The sequence below is a fragment of the Dendrobates tinctorius genome, unplaced genomic scaffold (genome assembly GCF_039654945.1).
Source record: "Dendrobates tinctorius isolate UK_male_01 unplaced genomic scaffold, ASM3965494v1 ptg000159l, whole genome shotgun sequence".
In the NCBI taxonomy this organism is placed as follows: Eukaryota; Metazoa; Chordata; class Amphibia; order Anura; family Dendrobatidae; genus Dendrobates; species Dendrobates tinctorius.
In genome coordinates this window covers 14,516,676-14,534,176 of record NW_027361826.1, presented here as the reverse complement: position 1 = coordinate 14,534,176, position 17,501 = coordinate 14,516,676, and the positions used below count along the sequence as shown (strand labels likewise).

General features: G+C 44.5%; 2 protein-coding genes across 3 annotated transcripts in view; one reads left to right on the top strand and one right to left on the bottom strand.

Moving 5' to 3' along the window:
- The window catches only part of LOC141052343 (leucine-rich repeat transmembrane protein FLRT3-like), a 56,879-nt gene extending 43,737 nt beyond the window's left edge, over window positions 1-13,142 (top strand). For both annotated transcript variants that reach the window (XM_073549572.1, XM_073549571.1), the window contains exons 3-4: window positions 9,689-10,290; window positions 12,233-13,142. In XM_073549572.1, coding sequence (XP_073405673.1) covers window positions 9,689-10,290; window positions 12,233-13,051 — 1,421 coding nt within the window. In that variant the 3' untranslated portion in view covers window positions 13,052-13,142. The remainder of the gene's footprint in view (window positions 1-9,688; window positions 10,291-12,232) is intronic.
- The window catches only part of ATRIP (ATR interacting protein), a 148,517-nt gene that overhangs the window by 125,385 nt on the left and 5,631 nt on the right, over window positions 1-17,501 (bottom strand). The window lies entirely within an intron of this gene.

The window sequence follows — 17,501 nt, the reverse complement described above, 5'->3', positions numbered from 1 at the left end:
CTTTAAGAAACTGGGAGCACCATATCCTACCATAGGCATGATTCAGAAGGTATGGGACACCATTAAAAGGATCAGAGGGGTGGATGAGCTGACTAGGTACTCACCGGTGTGGGACAATGAGCATGTGCCGGAACTTAATAAGCTGCGTCAAATGGGCAATTGGAAGGCGAAAGGAGTGAGATATGTGTGCCAGCTGCAGAGTGGAACGGACCTGAAGACCTTTGAGACATTGAGAGAGGAATTTGATTTGCCTTCGGTATGGGGGTTTCAATACTATATGCTTCGACATGCTTGGAGGGCACAGTGTAGATTGGGAGCCATGACGGTTCAGGGCGACATTGTACTAGACTTTGTGTGTATGAAGGGAGGGACGAGGGGAGTTATATCGAGCATATATCATGATCTACTACACTCCTATCTGGGGGACAATCACCTCACTGCAAAGAGTAAATGGGAAAGGGAGGTGGGTACCCTCACAACAGAACAATGGGAGGCTATTCTTGAATATGTCCCGAAGCTCTCTCTAAGCGAGCAGGCACGGCTCTCCCAATTATATGTAATACATAGAACATACAAAACACCGCTGGTCCTATTCAAGGCGGGCTTGAGGGGAGACTCTAGCTGCCCTAGATGTGGCACAGACCAGGCCGGACTGTTACACATGCTATGGTCGTGTCCGCGGCTGGTGGCATACTGGCTGGTCGTTATCAACAAAATTGAGAGAGCTTATGCATGTACGCTCGACAGGAATCCAGTTCTGTGTGTTTTGGGGAGGTGGATGGGATACCTGTCTCAGAACATTACAAAGTGGCAATAGCGAGGTTGCTGTATGTGGCACGCAAACTAATAGCACGAAAATGGAAGGATTCGGAACCCCCCACTAGGAGGGAATTGATTGCTCAGACACGTACGGTAATGCATTTAGAGGAAAGCATTTACAGGCGAAGGCATGTTGAAAGAACTTTTCGAAAAAATATGGTCCGCCTGGATGGCGGTGATATGATTGCTAAGACTCTCAAGTATACCCGGCCAAGGAGTATTGGGGGAGGGGGGAGGGGGGGATGGCTTTGATTGTATTACTACAAGATATGTGAATTGTTACATGTATATTGATATCCACTGTTTATTGTTTAAAATCTTTTGAAACCTAAATAAAAATAACTGGTTTAAAAAAAAAAAAAGGAAGACCCTTGGTCAGTGACAGTCACTATGTCCCCGACGCCGGAGCCCCAATACATCCACGAGGGGCGCCGCATATTAGAACAGATGCGTGCCGAATTGTCTGAACTCACGCCTGCTCAAGTTCAACAAGTGGAGACAGTATTAGGGCTATACCAGTCCATGTTTGAGAGTCATGAGGATGACTTTGGCTGTTCTACGGGTATCACTCACGAAATACTCATAGGGAACACAGCACCTATCAGAGAGCGTTACCGGCAAATTCCCCTCAGTTATATCAGGAAGTTCGAGAGATGCCCGGTCAGATGCTACAGGCAGGTGTCATCAGAGAGAGCCAAAGTCCATGGGCAGCCCCTATCGTGCTGATACGAAAGAAGGATGGGACTTTGAGGTTCTGTGTAGACTATCATAAGCTTAACGCCTGCACCATGCGGGACTCATATTCGTTGCCTCGGATTGAAGAGTCCTTGTCCGCTTTGGGAAAAGCCAAATTCTTCTCGACGTTGGATCTAGCTAGCGGATACTGGCAAGTGCCCATGTCTGAGAAGGACCGGGCGAAAACAGCTTTAATTCTACCCATGGGACTCTTCGAATTCAACAGGATGCCTTTCGGCCTGGCCAACGCCCCTGGTACATTCCAACGTTTGATGGAGAGATGCTTTGGAGACCTGAGTTTTGAGGCCACGCTCATATACTTGGATGACATCATAGTGTATGCTTCCTTGTTTGAAGATCACCTGCGGAGACAAGAGCAAGTGTTGAGCCGCCTGCAGAAGTACGGACTGAAAGGTGACACTCCAGATGTGCCACTTGTTTCGGACTAAAATTGAGTATCTAGGTCACGTCGTTTCAGCAAATGGAGTGGAACCGTCCCGGGAGAAGATCAAGATGATCCAGGACTGGCCAACTCCTGAGACCGTGAAGGACGTCCAGGCTTTCCTATGCTTGACGGGGTACTACCATTGGTTTGTGAAGTACTTTGCCCGTGTGGTGCAGCTCCTGCTAGAGCTCTTGAAAGGGGTACCCCCGAATGCAAAAGGTCGGCCCATCTGCTGGGAAGAGAAACAAGAAAAAGCTTTTCGGGACTTGAAGGCGCTGACTGAAGCACCGGTGCTGGCCTAAGCAGACTTTTCTGTGCCGTTCATTCTCCACACCGATGGGAGCTTACACGGGTTGGGGGCTGTGTTGTCACAGGTGCAGGACGGAAAAGAGAGGGTGATCTCTTACACTAGTCGGTCCCTTCACAATTCCGAACGCAATCCGGACAACTACAGTTCTTTCAAGCTGGAGTTGCTGGCGCTGATGTGGGCTATGACGCAGAGGTTCGCTGAATACCTGGCCAGCTCGGAAGTGTTGGTGCGCAATGATAATAATCCGCTGGCACATCTGGAGAACTCTAAGTTAGGGGCCCTCAAGCAACGCTGGGTAGCCCGGATGGCGAAGTTCCAGTATAAGATTACTTACAGGAGGGGGGCCGAAAACACTCACGCTGACACATTGTCCAGAGCGAGGCATGCATCACCTGGAAAGAACCATGATGAGATGCTAGATGATGAGGAAGTCCCCCGATTTCAAAAGACTGCTGATACGGTGGCAGTTATGCTGGACCAAATTTGGACCTCCCCGTGCGAAGGAGTGTTGGGAAGATCCAGGGACGAGTGGGTCCTTTTGCAGCAGGATGTGGACTTGCCCTGTTTCGACAATGAGTGACTGTGAAACAATTGCCCAGGCAAGAACAAAGAAGCACTCTGACTCCCGAAGCACTGAAAATACATAGACAGTGGGAGCAACTCCAGATGAGGAATGGCCTGTTGTATCGTAAGGTCCAACTACAGAAAGAATTGGTAGCCTCTTGGCAGGTGGTGATCCCCAAGACGGTGCTGTCCAAAATTGCTGCAGAAGCTCATGAGAGAGGAGCCCACTTTGGTGCGGAGAAAACCTTCCAATGGCTACAACGTTTTGTCTACCATCCTAGCTTGAGAACAGCGGTTGAGGAAGCTTGTAAACTCTGCCAGGCGTGTGAATTGGCCAAATCTCCAGAACAAAGGGCCCTGAGAGAGTCAAGGATGAATTACAACAGATCTACCAGTTTGACCGGTCCCACACTCACCGTATCATCCACAAGGAAATGGGGCCTGTGAATCATTCAACCGTACCCTTATACAAATGCTGAGAACTTTGGAGGAGGATCATAAGGCTCGGTGGCCTAAGTATGTGTCTGAGCTGGTATGGATCTATAATGATCGAGTGCACCAGACCACCGGTTTCACGCCCTACTCAGTGTTGTTCGGCCGCGAAGGGAATGGAGTCACGGAGCTGGAATTGGACCAGGGGGTACCCACAGACGGGGGTGTCTACCTGCATTAGAGAACATCGCCATCATCTGCAGACCCTATATTGACTGGTACAAACTCGACTTCAGAAGCTAGAGCACCCTAAGAAGCTCCCTCTGCAAAGGACAGATCTTTCGGTCGGAGACCGGGTGTTGGTAAGGGAAAAATGTCCACGGGACGAACTGGAGAATCGATGGGAGAGTTGGCCATACTGAGTGAAGTGTCGGATCGGCGGAAAAGGACCAGTCTATGAAATTCAACCAGAAAGAGAGGGGGGTGCCCCCACCCATGTGGTGCACCAAAGTATGCTCCGGCCATGCCTTTCTGAGGATCTCATACCAGAGGAAGAAACAGCTGAGGTTCCTGAGGTGGTCTCTCCCACAGTGGAAGAAGATGAAGAGGAAGAGAGTCCGGAACAGCAGCTTGAAAATGTGTCTGAGAATCAGGACCCTGGAACCTCAGAAGGGAAGTTATGGTGGGCACTGACCTGGCTTCCCCACCATCAGAGCAGCCGGGTTTGACCGAATTTGAGGACTCCACTTCTCCTTCCAATCTACGTCACACCGAACGTACAACGGCTGGACAGCCCCCCAACCGGTACAACCAGGACCAATTCATCTGACAACAGGTAGCTGAGAAAGACCAACACAGACATAATGTGTTCCAGGTTGTCTCGCCCGTGGAATGGCGAGTGAAAGGAAAGGGAAATTGTAAGGGGGTGAACAGAACCAATGTCATCGGTCTGAAATACGCTCTGGAGCCGGAACTATCGGGGCCACCATCACTGTTGCAGGGGGGTGACTTGCCTGGGCGGGGAGAGCCTGAGCACCTGACAGAAAGGGGCATGGGAAACTTAAATGGAGTGGAGCGCAGGACGGAGGGAGACTTGGCAGGAAGGCAACTACAGAGCAGGACGAAGGTTGACTCCCTCTCAACTACCGCCACTGACACCAGCCCTTTACAGACTGTCTGCCTCTTACACCCTTTGCCCAGTGCCCCTCCACAAACTAGACCCGTAACGGGTAGACAGCAGACGTACCGACCTTTCCTGGAGATTATGATTCTGTACGAGGCCATGTCACACCTGCGGCCTGTACGGCATTGTGCTCCCGGTGTACCGGGTCACACTTTAGGAACCCACAGAAGGAACTGTACCTTCTCTCCAAGGGACCCAAGTTCAACAGACCCTAGACCAATGGACCTGGATGCATCAGCACGGCCAGGAGACAGTGCATCTCGTTTCTACACAGCAGAGCCAGAGACTTTGTTCACGGACTGTGACGCCGTTGGAAGCTGTTGTGACCACTCCCCAACAAGAACTCCAATCGATAAGTCATTACCTTCACTTTTCCCCCTTTTTGTTGTGTTCATTGTATAGTTCACTAGTTGCCTTAACACCTCCCTGCGCGGAGGTTTCCTCAAATATATATTCAGTAGTTCCTTAAGTAAACGTTTGTTAACCCCTTCTCTGCCTCCTGCATCCGACGAACCTTAACACTTGTAAAAAAAAAAAACCCTTGAATTTAATATAATATTTAATATACTGTAGTTATTTAATATATAATTTATATATTTATAGAATTTAATGCATTTTTAAATTTTTTTCTTTGTTTTGTCACAAATTTTTGACATGCTTTTCTGGTGTGCTTTTTTATGATCTCGAAGTCTATAGAAAAAAAAACTTGGAAAAGAACACCATATTATATATTTTGAATAAAAAAAAAATAGTTAAACAAAAAAAAAAGCCAAGCAAAGAAGTGGCACTCTGTTTTCCGGTAAAAAATAAATCATGTTTATTCAATACATCAAGATTAAAATTGTGGAGGCGGAGGAGTCGGTTCTATGGTGGATGACAGCCATTTTTCTGTGCTTCTTACACTTTAACGGGTCCACACGCCAAAACAAAAAGTTCAATTACATCAATGCATTGCTAATGTCTGACCACAACATTTTTTTTTTCACGAATGCTCATTGAAAAAAAAAACGACCTCTGACATTTTTGTTAAAAATGCTGTGTGTGAAGGCACGTTTAAAGAGACACAGGCCCTATTCATCAAGACTGGCAGTTTGTATGGCAGTTTTAATGAATGGAGTGCTGGAGTAAGAGGTGCCAACTTCACTAACGGGCTGGCGAACATAACTCATGTAATTTATGTGACTTTTGTAGAGTAAATGATGATGATGAATTTGTTGGGTGGTCCTTACCGCTCTTCATCATACCTTCAACTGTTTTGGCGGCCTTGGCCAGGAACAGAATAAAATGCCAAAAAGCACAAACTTTTTGCACTATTTAGAATTTTGCACAAAAATTGTGAAATTTGAGAGCGCTTTTCTCCATAATTTTGTCTCCTGGATGAATCAGGGCCTCAGTCCAGACTGTTTTTCAGCTCATCTCACATTGCAGTCAAGGCGCACTACAAATTCCACTTACTGTATGATCGGTCTATAAAATAAAGAAATCCTAAGTCAGTATACACCTACTGTGTATACCCACATAAAGACACTGATTCCAGTGATGTGTTATGTGCTCGGCTGCTTGTTGTGACTTTGATATAATCACAGTTTTCTCTGCTGCAGGTTTATCAGTGCTCAAATGGCTGCTTTCTCTGTACACAAGCAAAAAGCTACCAAACAGTGGTGGGGCGGGGTTACATAGAGCAGGGGAACCTGTAATGATAATCTCCTTCTGCTAAAACACTGATTTTATTGAAACAGCAGCACAAATGTCCAGTAAGTGACACATTTCTGGAATCGGAGTCTCTGACCCTACATCATGCTGCTCACAGAATACGTAGCAAAAACCTGCTGACAGATTCCCTTTAATAATCCATGTTAAAAGTAACTCACGGTGGTCTTGGACAGTATAGGAGTTTAAGGGTCTTTTAAGGCTTCAAATCATACCTGCTGTTTCAGGTAACTAGTTTAAATAGGAAGGTGTGCATGTACATGAGAAGTAACACTATTTTTGACCATTATATGACTTGCATCCTGCATGTTCACCAGTTTCTCCTCTGCAGGATCTATGCTTTATTTTCAGTTGTCTCTGAGCTAGTTGGTGGAGACTATCTGCTGTGATGGCTCCTATTCACAGCACAGACAGAGAGAGGGATTGCTGCCATACTTTATCTATGGAGCAAGAGCATAGAAAACATACAGCAGTGCTGAGCTGGGTGGCTGTAACACCCTGAAGTTAAATATATTTGCTAAAAGAGGAGCAATCAGAAAATGGCCCATTATTTTTTTGCCATTTTTTCAATATCACAATCTGTATTAAAACAAAAAAATTAAATCTTGCAATTTTCACACTGTTCATAAGAGCTATTTTACACTAACTTTGTGTTGTTTCAGGAAACAACACATGTACATAGCCACAATGAACAAACTTTAACATTATATTTTGTGTTGAGGCATACTGTATAATGAGCTTGTGCAAAGATAACTGAAGGCAGAGAAGGGGAGCTGTGATAGCACCTATTGTGACTGGTGGATCGTGTGTTATCAACTGTGTATAGAGGCGTTAACGTACATTGTAATCCTGCCTCTGATGATACGGAGATTGCTGAAAACTCTTTGTGAAAGACCTGGAGACTAAAAAAAACCTCAGTGGCCCATGTGAAAATTGCAAGATTACTAATTTTGTAATATAAAACCAAAATTGCAAAAAAAAAAACATAGCACACAAAGACCTAGTTAAACATTAGATCATTTTCTGATGATAGCTTCCATTTAAAAGGGTTTTCCACTTCTAAATATCCTCAGTGCAATTTTAGCACCACATAAAAAAATTAAAGCAATGCATATTCACCTCCTGTAGCTGCGACATTCCAAGAATGTTGACACCAATGTGCCCTGAGAGTGATTTCTGTGAAGTGCAGGCTTCAGCCTTTACCATTTCATCAAAGCGGACGTCCATACTAACGGAATAGTGATGAAGTGCAGCCAGAGAGTGTCTACTCCTTGGGAGCAGCAGATATGTGACACACTCTGAGAACAGCTGGGCCAACATCCCTGGAAAGATCTGTTGGTTACCCCTCTAGTTATAATTCCAGGTACACGAACAGCTCGGAATTCCATTGATTTAGTGGTGGAATCAGTAATACTGCCATTTCTCCAAAGTGTCCCAGGAGCGGTTTTTTCAGACCTCCTGTTGCTAAATATTAAGTTCTAAGGTGTTTTACCAATGCCATTTTTAAACAGGTGCATAAAATCAAACACACGGCCAAACAGTCGCTATAGACAAAAAATGGTAGTACTATCGGTGGTGCTGAAGACCTAAGTGACTTTAAATATGGAGCTGCCATAGGATGTCACCGCTGCCACAAGGCAGTTCGTGAAATTTCTAATCTGCGGAATCAGTCCTGGTAGCGATATTTAAATCTGGGGTGCGTCTAATAGTAACAACTGCTCAGATAAAAGGGGTAGACCACGTAACGCACAAAATAGAGACAACCATTAACTGAAGAGCGTCGCTAATTTACCCAGTTCAAGACAGAGCCATTTACCCCCCTTCCTCATCATTTTTGTTTATATGGCTTAAAGAGAAGTCAAAATTGTGCTCATGATATTCAAATAATCTTTGCATTTTTTTTTCATTATAATGGTGTAATTTTTATGTTATTTTCATAATTTTTTTTTTTTTTTCCCTATATTGAGCTATATCAGTGGGAAAATAAAGGAAATACAGTATGTGTGTTTTTTTTCACATTTTCTTTTTTTTTTTTTTTTAACTGCAAAGAACCAGTAAAATACATTTTATTTGTTCCCCTGTCCATAACAGTTATTTTTATATAATCGGACACAAGGTTGTTTTTTTCATTTTTTACGAGGATTGAGAGGCTAGTATTAGCAATTTGGAATGGCAGTGGCTTTTTGTGGTTTAGAGGTGTTTTTCAGGGTTTAAATTTAAGGTATGTGCACACGTTGCAGGTTTTGTTGCAGATCCGCAGCGTTTTTTCGCCATGGATTTGCACCAAATCCGCATGCTCAAGGAGTGCTCAAGCAATGTTAATCAATGGGAATCCAGAATTAGTGTGCATATGATGCAGAAAATTCTGCACTGATTCTTAGCGGTTTATTTTCACAGCATGTCAATTCTTTTTGCAGATCTGCAGCATTTCTGCACCCATTGACTTACATTGAGTCAGTGAAATCCGCAGCTAAACCACAGGTGTAAAAGGTCTGCGGATTTGCATGCCAAAAACGCTGTGGAAAGGAAGGAGGAAGAGTGTGTGGGCGGAGAATGTGTGTGTGAGCGGAGAATATGTGAGGGTCTGTCTGCAGGTGTCTGTCTGTGGGGGGTGTGTGTGTGTCTGTGAGTGTGTGCGTGTGTCTGTCTGCAGGTGTCTGTGTGTGTGTCTGTCTGCGACCCGTGTCTGTGTGTAGACAGGCATCGTCTGATGGGACTACTACTCCCATCTGTTTATGTCTGCTATCACATATAACAGTGACAGCATGTTGATGATGGGACAGTAGTCCCTTCATCTGGTGACTGTGTTCAATTGTAAAACAAAAAAACACATTTATACTAACCAAACACCTAATCCCCGATGCCCTCGATCTCCTGCAACAAAAATAAAATAATAAACCAACATATACCTTTCCGCCGTGTCCCACAACGATCTCACATGTAGAATAGTCACATCGGGAGATGTGACCGCTGAACACGGCTCCGGTGATACACTGACAGGAGACATCCTCCCGCACTGTATCACTGCACTGCCTTCAGAGGTCACCGGAGTTCGTGCTGTCATATGCGGCACATATGAACGCTCATGGAGCCTGATTAAAAGAGCAACTATTGCCAGAATTTTGATGCAAAACTGAAAAGTTGCAAAGATTTTGTGCAAGCTGTAGATGTGCAAAAATGTTAATCTTGGTGTTTTTTTTTATGCCAGGTCTGGTCAACTGTTCGCAAGTTGGAGTAGCTTTGATGGAGTCATACCCGAGCAAGCCCATCAAGTTCATCATAATTTACGCCACTATAGCGATGTTTGGCACATATTACTCCAGCGTACAAAACGCCAGCCTTGATGATTTGTGTCATGATTTGGAAATAGAATGTCTAAGAAGCTTATAAAAATATCAGATGGTTATCCACATATTTTTGGCCATTGTCTCTAAAATGTTTGATGATCTCAATCCATGATAATGAAGCTATATGCATTTCTTTCTTCCAGATATATTTTCACCACTGAAAAATCTTCTTGCGCTCTACTTGACGGACAATTTACTGGCAGAAATATCTGATGGGTCCTTAAAAGGTCTGACCCAATTACGTTGGCTTGATTTAGGGTTTAATATGATCTCTAACATATCTAAGGAAGCTTTCAAAGCCGCAGTTTATCTTCGAAAACTGGATCTGCAAAACAATCTCCTCACCAGTGTCCCTCCCTTTAAATCTATAATCAATCTAAAGGTTCTGCGCCTGAGTGGAAACCAAATCCGAAAACTGTCATCTACCTCTTTTAGTAGAAACCTTAAATCTGTGAGCGAACTGTATGTTGACAACATGGGACTCAAAAGAGTGTCAAGCTTAGCCCTTAGGAGACTGCGCAGGCTCGATGTGCTTGACTTACGGAACAACAGCTTGACATCTCTCTCTGTATCTAAACTTAAGAGCTCCACAACCATCTACCTTACTGGCAACCCTTGGAAATGTGACTGCTCCATTGCTGAACTCTACATTCGATTACTAATGGGTAAAAAAAATGATCCCGAGCAAGAGGTTCAGTGTAAGAGCCCCAAAGGTTTGGAGGAGAGAAGCTTGACTACAATCAATGTAAGTGTAATGAACTATGTAGGGGATTCAGGGCATTGAAGGATTATTTCATAGGTAGCCTCCACAAGACTAAAAGGGTCCATTTAAAAAAATCTGTCTCCAGTTTAAATTATAGACTTTTAAAACTAGGATAAGGCTGATTAGATTCCACAAGAGAATCCTAGCATTTATCAGTAACATACTTTATGGCGCTAAAATAGAGATAGACTTTCACGGGGAACAGGTTTTCATAGATCACAAGCCAGGGACTAAAATAAGGCTAGATATTAATACATTTTTCATGTACTAGTCTGTGCATATATCTAGAGGGGATAAATGGTTTGTGTTATCCAGCATTTTATTATTTATCATGCTTTGCTTATATAGCACCATTAATTAAATCCTCAGCACATTACAGACATTATCTTCGCTGTCTCCATCAGGGCTCACAATCTAGATTCCAAATCAGTATGTCTTTGAAGTGCTGGAGGAATCCAGAGAACCTGGAGGCAACAAATGCATACAGGTGGAAAGCATACTAACTCCTTGCAGACTTTCCTGGTGGGATGTGAACCTGGGACCCCAGCGCTGCAAATCAGTGCTAACCACTGAGCCACTTTGTGTGCCTCAGTCAGTTCCACAACATAATGGCAACATTAAGAAACCATTTTTTTGTTTATTTCCTCCCTTCTCTGACTCCGATAAAGCCAGAGCTGTCAATAAAAGAAGAGGAGGGCAGAGATCGATTGAGAACAAATAGATGGGAAGGTGTATGGAGCATCCCATTAGCATACTTGAGTAAAGGTTTCTGGCAAATGCAGAAATGGATTTGAACACTGAAACTACTCTTTTTATTAGTGCTACATTCCTACAAGGTGTTGTGCTTGGTTTGGTAATTTTCCCTTTAAATTATAATTAGTCACCTGTTAAATCCATTTATCACCTTTTCATATAACATTGACCTTATAATTGCAAGTCAACTGGTGGGGTACAAGCTGGGGGAGCCCCACTGATTGCTCAAAGCCCCGTCCACCCGTTTGAGAGGTGCGGAGTTTAGGAGACTAGAGCACACAGGTTCTGGCTGAGCAAGCACAGATGAGTGGTGTGGATTCAATAGAAAAGTAGGATTCATAGCCTATGCTTTTTCTTGAATTCATACTTGGACCGCCACCGATCTCTTTTGTAATGACATTACAAAAAATACATTACACATTAGTTATTCTTTAAATTAAAATATTACTCACCCGTTAAATCCACCCACAGATCTAGTATTCTCAGCCAGTCTTGGCTACTTTGCTTATGTGGATGGTTTTTAGCAGTGCAGGGGTTAATCTGTTTGGCTTGAATGCTGCTAGAGCCTTCTAGCTTTGATGGCCCAGTATTGGACATTCTCCTTTCCTATATATACTTGCCTCTGGCAATCAGGATTGCTATTGTAAGGCCGGGGTCACACTTGCGAGAAACTCTCACGAGTCTCGTGTCTCAATACCTGGCACTCGGACCGGAGCGTTCAGCTGCATAAAAATACATGAAGCTGCACACTGCGGTCCCGAGTGCCGTGTATTGAGACGCGAGACTCGTGAGAGTTTCTCGCAAGTGTGACCCCGGCCTTAGGTTGATTCTGCCCTGGTCCAGGAGTGTGGAGGAGTTTGTTGCTGGAGGAGGTGTTTGGAGTGGTGTTGTTCTAAAGACTGTTGGTAGGTGTTGTTTGTCTACTAATCCTCATCCTCTCCCATTTGTTTTCTGTCCCTTTCTTCCCTGGTGTTCCGCTCAGTTGTTAGTGAGTGAATATTTGACTACATCAGTTGTTGATCAACTGCAGCCAATCAGCCGATGCAGTGGACAACTCCTTTAAGATCAGTATTTCAATGGCAAAATATGCCCAAGCAATTGACAAAAAGAAAGATTAAGCAATTGATATAAGAAAGAGTCATTGTAATTATATATTTCTCTTTTGTTACAGATATTGAACTGGAATTGCAAATCCTTTGCTGTCGACGCAACAACCTTTCTACCAGCAAACCAAACTGAAGGACAATTCATAAATACGTTTCCATCAGTGGTGGCTAGCAAAAAAGAAGTTACCAAAACCACAATGACACCAACATCTACTACATGGATTAACATAATAGAGGAAGATCCATGTTTTGCCGATGACATATCTAACATCTTAGTGAAACCAGCAGGGGAGGATTCTCTTGAGGTCTCATGGTTTAGCTTTAGAGACTACAGGTATTTCCAGATAGATTACTCATCTGTTGACCACCGGGATACACTGCACATCTCGGGGAAGCAAACTCAAGCACAACTTTTCCACCTGTTTCCTGGTACAATCTACTCTGTCTGCATTATCCCTCAAAATAAGGACATCACGACTTGTGAAACCCCAAAATCCAAGCAATGTGCAAGCGGAGAAACCAGTGCACCATCACAGACCGCGTATCATAGCCATTCTCCACCCAAGGCCACCAACTCTCCATTCGTGATTATAGGCTCAACCATGGCTGCAGTGGTGATTTTAGTAGCAGCCATCATCACCGGCTATGTCCTGCGTTCAAGTAACTTTCAGTTCCAACGATATCACAATGATGAGGAAATAGAAAGCAGCAAGGAAGATGAAACCGATCCATATAAATGGGGTGGAGAGTATGAAATTATAGATGAAGACAGACATGTATATGTCACTTCATCCAGCCTATGGGGAGCGGATAATGAAAAATTTGACTGTAGCCTCGCCGAGTCAATATCCTTACCTTCTGTTCCAAAGTATGTTTCACTCTGATTTTTCTGTATGTTGAGTAAAATGTAGCTATCTTAAAACTGTTATACTTCTACTAATGAAAATTATTAAAAATTAAACTACATCAACTGATCTTCAGAAAGCTTCAGTGATATAAAGTGTTCAACCAGGAACTAATACTTTGACAATCATCCAGGGAGACCCACAGTAAGAAAGAACTGTTCCAGCTCCAAATACGTGGTTCTATTTTCAGTAATATTTTTACAAGCATATCCCGGAACAAAATGCAGCAGACCTGTCCTACATATGGCTAAGGGTCTTCTATTTTGCAGTGTCGACCAGAAGAATGGGTGTACTCCCAATGTATGCCACAATAAAGAAAATTAGATATTGGCGTGCACTCTGAGTTTCACTACCGGAGGTGCCAAATGAGGGGATTGGTGAGATCCCTCGTAGACCATGTAGAATAAATATCAATTGCACATTCCTTTTGAATGCAAACAAGATTACTTATATTAAAGTTCAATTCATAGGAGCAACCGTTGAATGTCAACGCGTTTCGGCCAAATAGGCTTTTTTTTCACGACAGTTGCACTCAGTAGGTATTCTCTTCTAAAAAGGGATTTCTCTTCCCTGTAGGTGCAATTTATTAAGTCTGGGAGGTACTGGTTCAAGAGATATCCTTGAGTAGGTTGATTGAATGTGCAAAGCCTATAATAGAATAGGTATATCCTGAAATATAGTGCCTGCATTGGGAAGGCAAAGGAATACGTATAGCTACAGCACCAATATCAAATTAGAAATCATGTAACTGTCCCTTTAAGAATGGTAAGATATTAGCCCCAAGTCACATCAGCTATAGGTCTGTGCACAATAAACAGAATATATGTAGGAACTCTGTATATGTAATAGGTGCCAAGAGTCAATATTGCTGAGTAGTTGGACGCTCCATTACCGGTAATGGAGCGTCCAGCTACTCAGTAATATTGACCCTTGATACCTATTACCTATACAGAGTTCCTATAGATATTCTGTTTTTGGCCGAAACGCGTTGCCATTCAAAGGTTGCTCCTATGTTTTGAACTTTGATAAAAGTAACCTTGTTTGCATTCAAAAGGAATGTGCAAATGATATTTATTTTATATGCCACAATAAAGGTAAACAGTAGTCTGCTGATTTATTTCATACAGCAAAAAAAAAATAAGGCCACATTTTAGAGCTGGGTTTATAATAACTGGTACCAGGTAAAGCCCATGCGCTTTTCCGTATTGCGGATGTGTGGAGGAGCTGTGTGTTATTACATGTAGTGTCCTGAGTCGATAAAATGGGAGCAAGTGAAAAGATTTGCAGAGGGGAGAAGCGGAGGTGTAGCGAGGAGAGAGATGAATTAGTCGGGCAGCAGAGTTAAGGATGGACTAGAAAGGTGCCAGAGTGTTAGCAGGGAGGCCACAGAAAAGGATGTTGCAGTAGTCGAGGCGGGAGATGATGAGGGCATGCATAAGCATTATAGTAGACTGTGGGTTGAGGAAAGGCTGGATTCTGGAGATATTTTTGAGCTGGAGGCGACAGGAGGTGGAAAGAGCTTGGATATCCGGTTTGAAGGACAGGGCAGAGTCAAGGGTTACTCCAAGACAGCAGACTTCTGAAACGGGGGAAAGCGTGATGTCATTAATTGTGATAGATAGGTCAGGTAAGGAAGATCTGTGCGATGGAGGAAAGATGATGAGTTCAGGTTTGTCCACATTGAGTTTGAGGAAGCGAGAGGAGAAGGAGGGTATGGCTGATAGACACTCCGAGATACAGCAGAGAGGTGATGTCTGGGCCAGAGAGGTAGGTCTGAGTATCATCAGAATACAGGGTACTGGAATCCATGGGACTTTATGAGTTGCCCCAGGTCAAGCGTATAGATTGGAAGAGTAGAGGTCCTAGAATAAAGCCTTGGGGGACTCTAATAGAGAGAGGGTAGGAGGAGGAGGTAGTGTGGGAGTGGGAGACGCTGAATGTGCAGTTGGAAAGGTATGAGGAGAACCAGGATAGGGCGAGGTCTTTTATGCCAAAGGAGGAAAGGATGTGTAGTAGAAGGCAGTGGTCAACTGTGTCGAAAGTAGAGGACAGGTCTAGTAGGAGGAGTATAGAGTATTGCCTGTTAGCTTTGGCTGTAAGTAGGTCGTTAGTAATTTTGGTTAGGGCAGTCTCTGTGGAGTGATGGGGGCGGAAACCAGATTGTAGATTGTCAAAGAGCAAGTTTGATAAGAGGTGGGAGGAAAGTTCAGCGTGCTGCTCCAGAAGTTTTGAAGCGAAAGGGAGCAGCGATATTGGGCGATTGCTGGGCATAGCAGTTGGGTCAAGGGTTGGCTTTAAGGATAGGCATGATTGTGGCATGTTTCAAAGCAGAAGAGAAGGTACTAGACGTTAGTGATAGGTTGAAGAGATGTGTTAGGGATGGGATAAGTGTGGTGGTGAGGTTGAGGAGGAGGTGGGATGGAATGGGGTCTAGTGCACAAGTGGTGAGGTGTGATCTGGAGAGGAGACAATTAAGCTCATCCTTCAGTGATATTGGAGAGTGAGGTTATGGGGTTTGGGCATTGGTCTGTGTAAGGCAGCGCTCACTGAGTGTATTGGGGGACACTCACTTGGCAGCGCATTCACGTCACACAGGAACACTTTCCATTAAACAGTCTATGTGGTTTATTGAACAGCATAAACCATATAAGGCAACACAAAGAAAACAGTCTTGTGTCAGAAAGATCATTGTTCACATTAGAGCTCCGCTCTCTCAGTTCTGAGGCCACACAGGCTGTGCCATGTCTAGTAACAGGCTCTACAGCCTCAACAGTTATTTCCCCCTGTCTGGGGTTACCTCTGAGGAGCTCCTGCTCCAGACGCCGACTCTGGATTAGTCCTTTCTCCCGGGGAAGCGGCCACACTGGGCTCACCGATCCGGACAGTTCCTTATTCACTAGGCCGCCCCACGGTTCCAGAACCACAGCCGGGCAGTGGCTTCCCCAAATGCAGGCCGTCACAGACTCTGCTCACACACGTGGCCTGTCCGGGTGCTGTTCAGTGATCCGACCCTACTCCTTGGGTCTCCCAACACACCGGCCTCACCAGGTCCAGTGCCTCAGCGGGTGCTATTCAGGACGTCCGTCCCCTCCTGAGACCGTCCAACACTCACGCTTCACCGGGTGCTATTCAGGGATCCGTCCCTACTCCCAGGGACTCCCAACACACAGGCCTCACCAGGTCCAGGGCCTCAGCAGGTGCTACTCAGGACGTCTGTCCCCTCCTGAGACCGTCCAACACTCACGCTTCACCGGGTGCTATTTAGGGCTCTGTCCCTACTCCCAGGGACTTCCAACACACTGGTCTCACCAGGTCCAAGGTCGCAGCAGGTGCTATTCAGGAAGGTAGCACACCTTCCAACACCTAGACCTTCCACCCTGAACCATCCAGGTACACACTCTCCTCCCCATGTGACCAGACCTCAGGCACATTATATGGTACATTGCCACACCTACAGGTGATCACATGGCTATGAACTCATTGCAGGTCCTTTCAGACACCCAACAATACACACATATATACTTTGGGCATTCAGACACATGCCCCTGGGTGGGTTTGTAGGTGACTGATCCCACCCATCTCACCAGCCACCTGGAAGCTCTCCCTATTACACTGCAGCAAACCCTCAGCAGTACCGCTGCTGATCAACACATGTTCCAGCTTCCATCACAAGGCACCCACCCTTGTGATACATATCGGCCATTCACAAAACTGCCGCTCACCATTTCCCCATCAGAATAAAGGAAATGCCTGCATGCATGTCCTGGGAAGCCCATACAGCTCCCTCTAGCTGTCACAGGGGTTACTGCATCACATCTGGTATACAAAGGGGTTGTGGTGGTTGAACAATAAAGACTTGTCTTGTTGGTTGATCTTATTTTTGAAGTGTGTGGCAATAGTAATTCTTCCAGCAGTAAATCTAACCCTTTTAAATGACTGAAAACAAGGTTCAGCCTTATTTCAGTAGTCACAGCCAAACCCCCTTCCAATGTGGTCACAGTTGTGTTTCCTTTTTACTTTCTGGACCTTTTCCGAATGAGATTACAGTTAATCCAAGCAAATTTATGTAGCAAACATTAGTCATTGGATATGGGAAGACAATGCAACAGTGTTTTCTCTGTTGATTTCATTATTTTTTTGGGGGGGTTGTCTTCCTTGCATTTATAAGGGCTATATCCCATCCTACAGACAGTGGTCTATCCAGTTTATTTGCAAGCAAGTAAACCAGCAGAAAACCCTAAAAAAAAACGTATAAGGTGGAGGGAAAAAAAATGTTGAATGCACTCCTACCTGCTAAACGCAACAGTAGACGCATTGGAGGATACAAAGGTTTACATCTTGGGGCGCCTGGAGGAATTAAAGAAAGACCAAACAGTGGCATTGTACACCAATCTGATTCAGTGGGCTTTCACAAGTGAACTCCTCTACC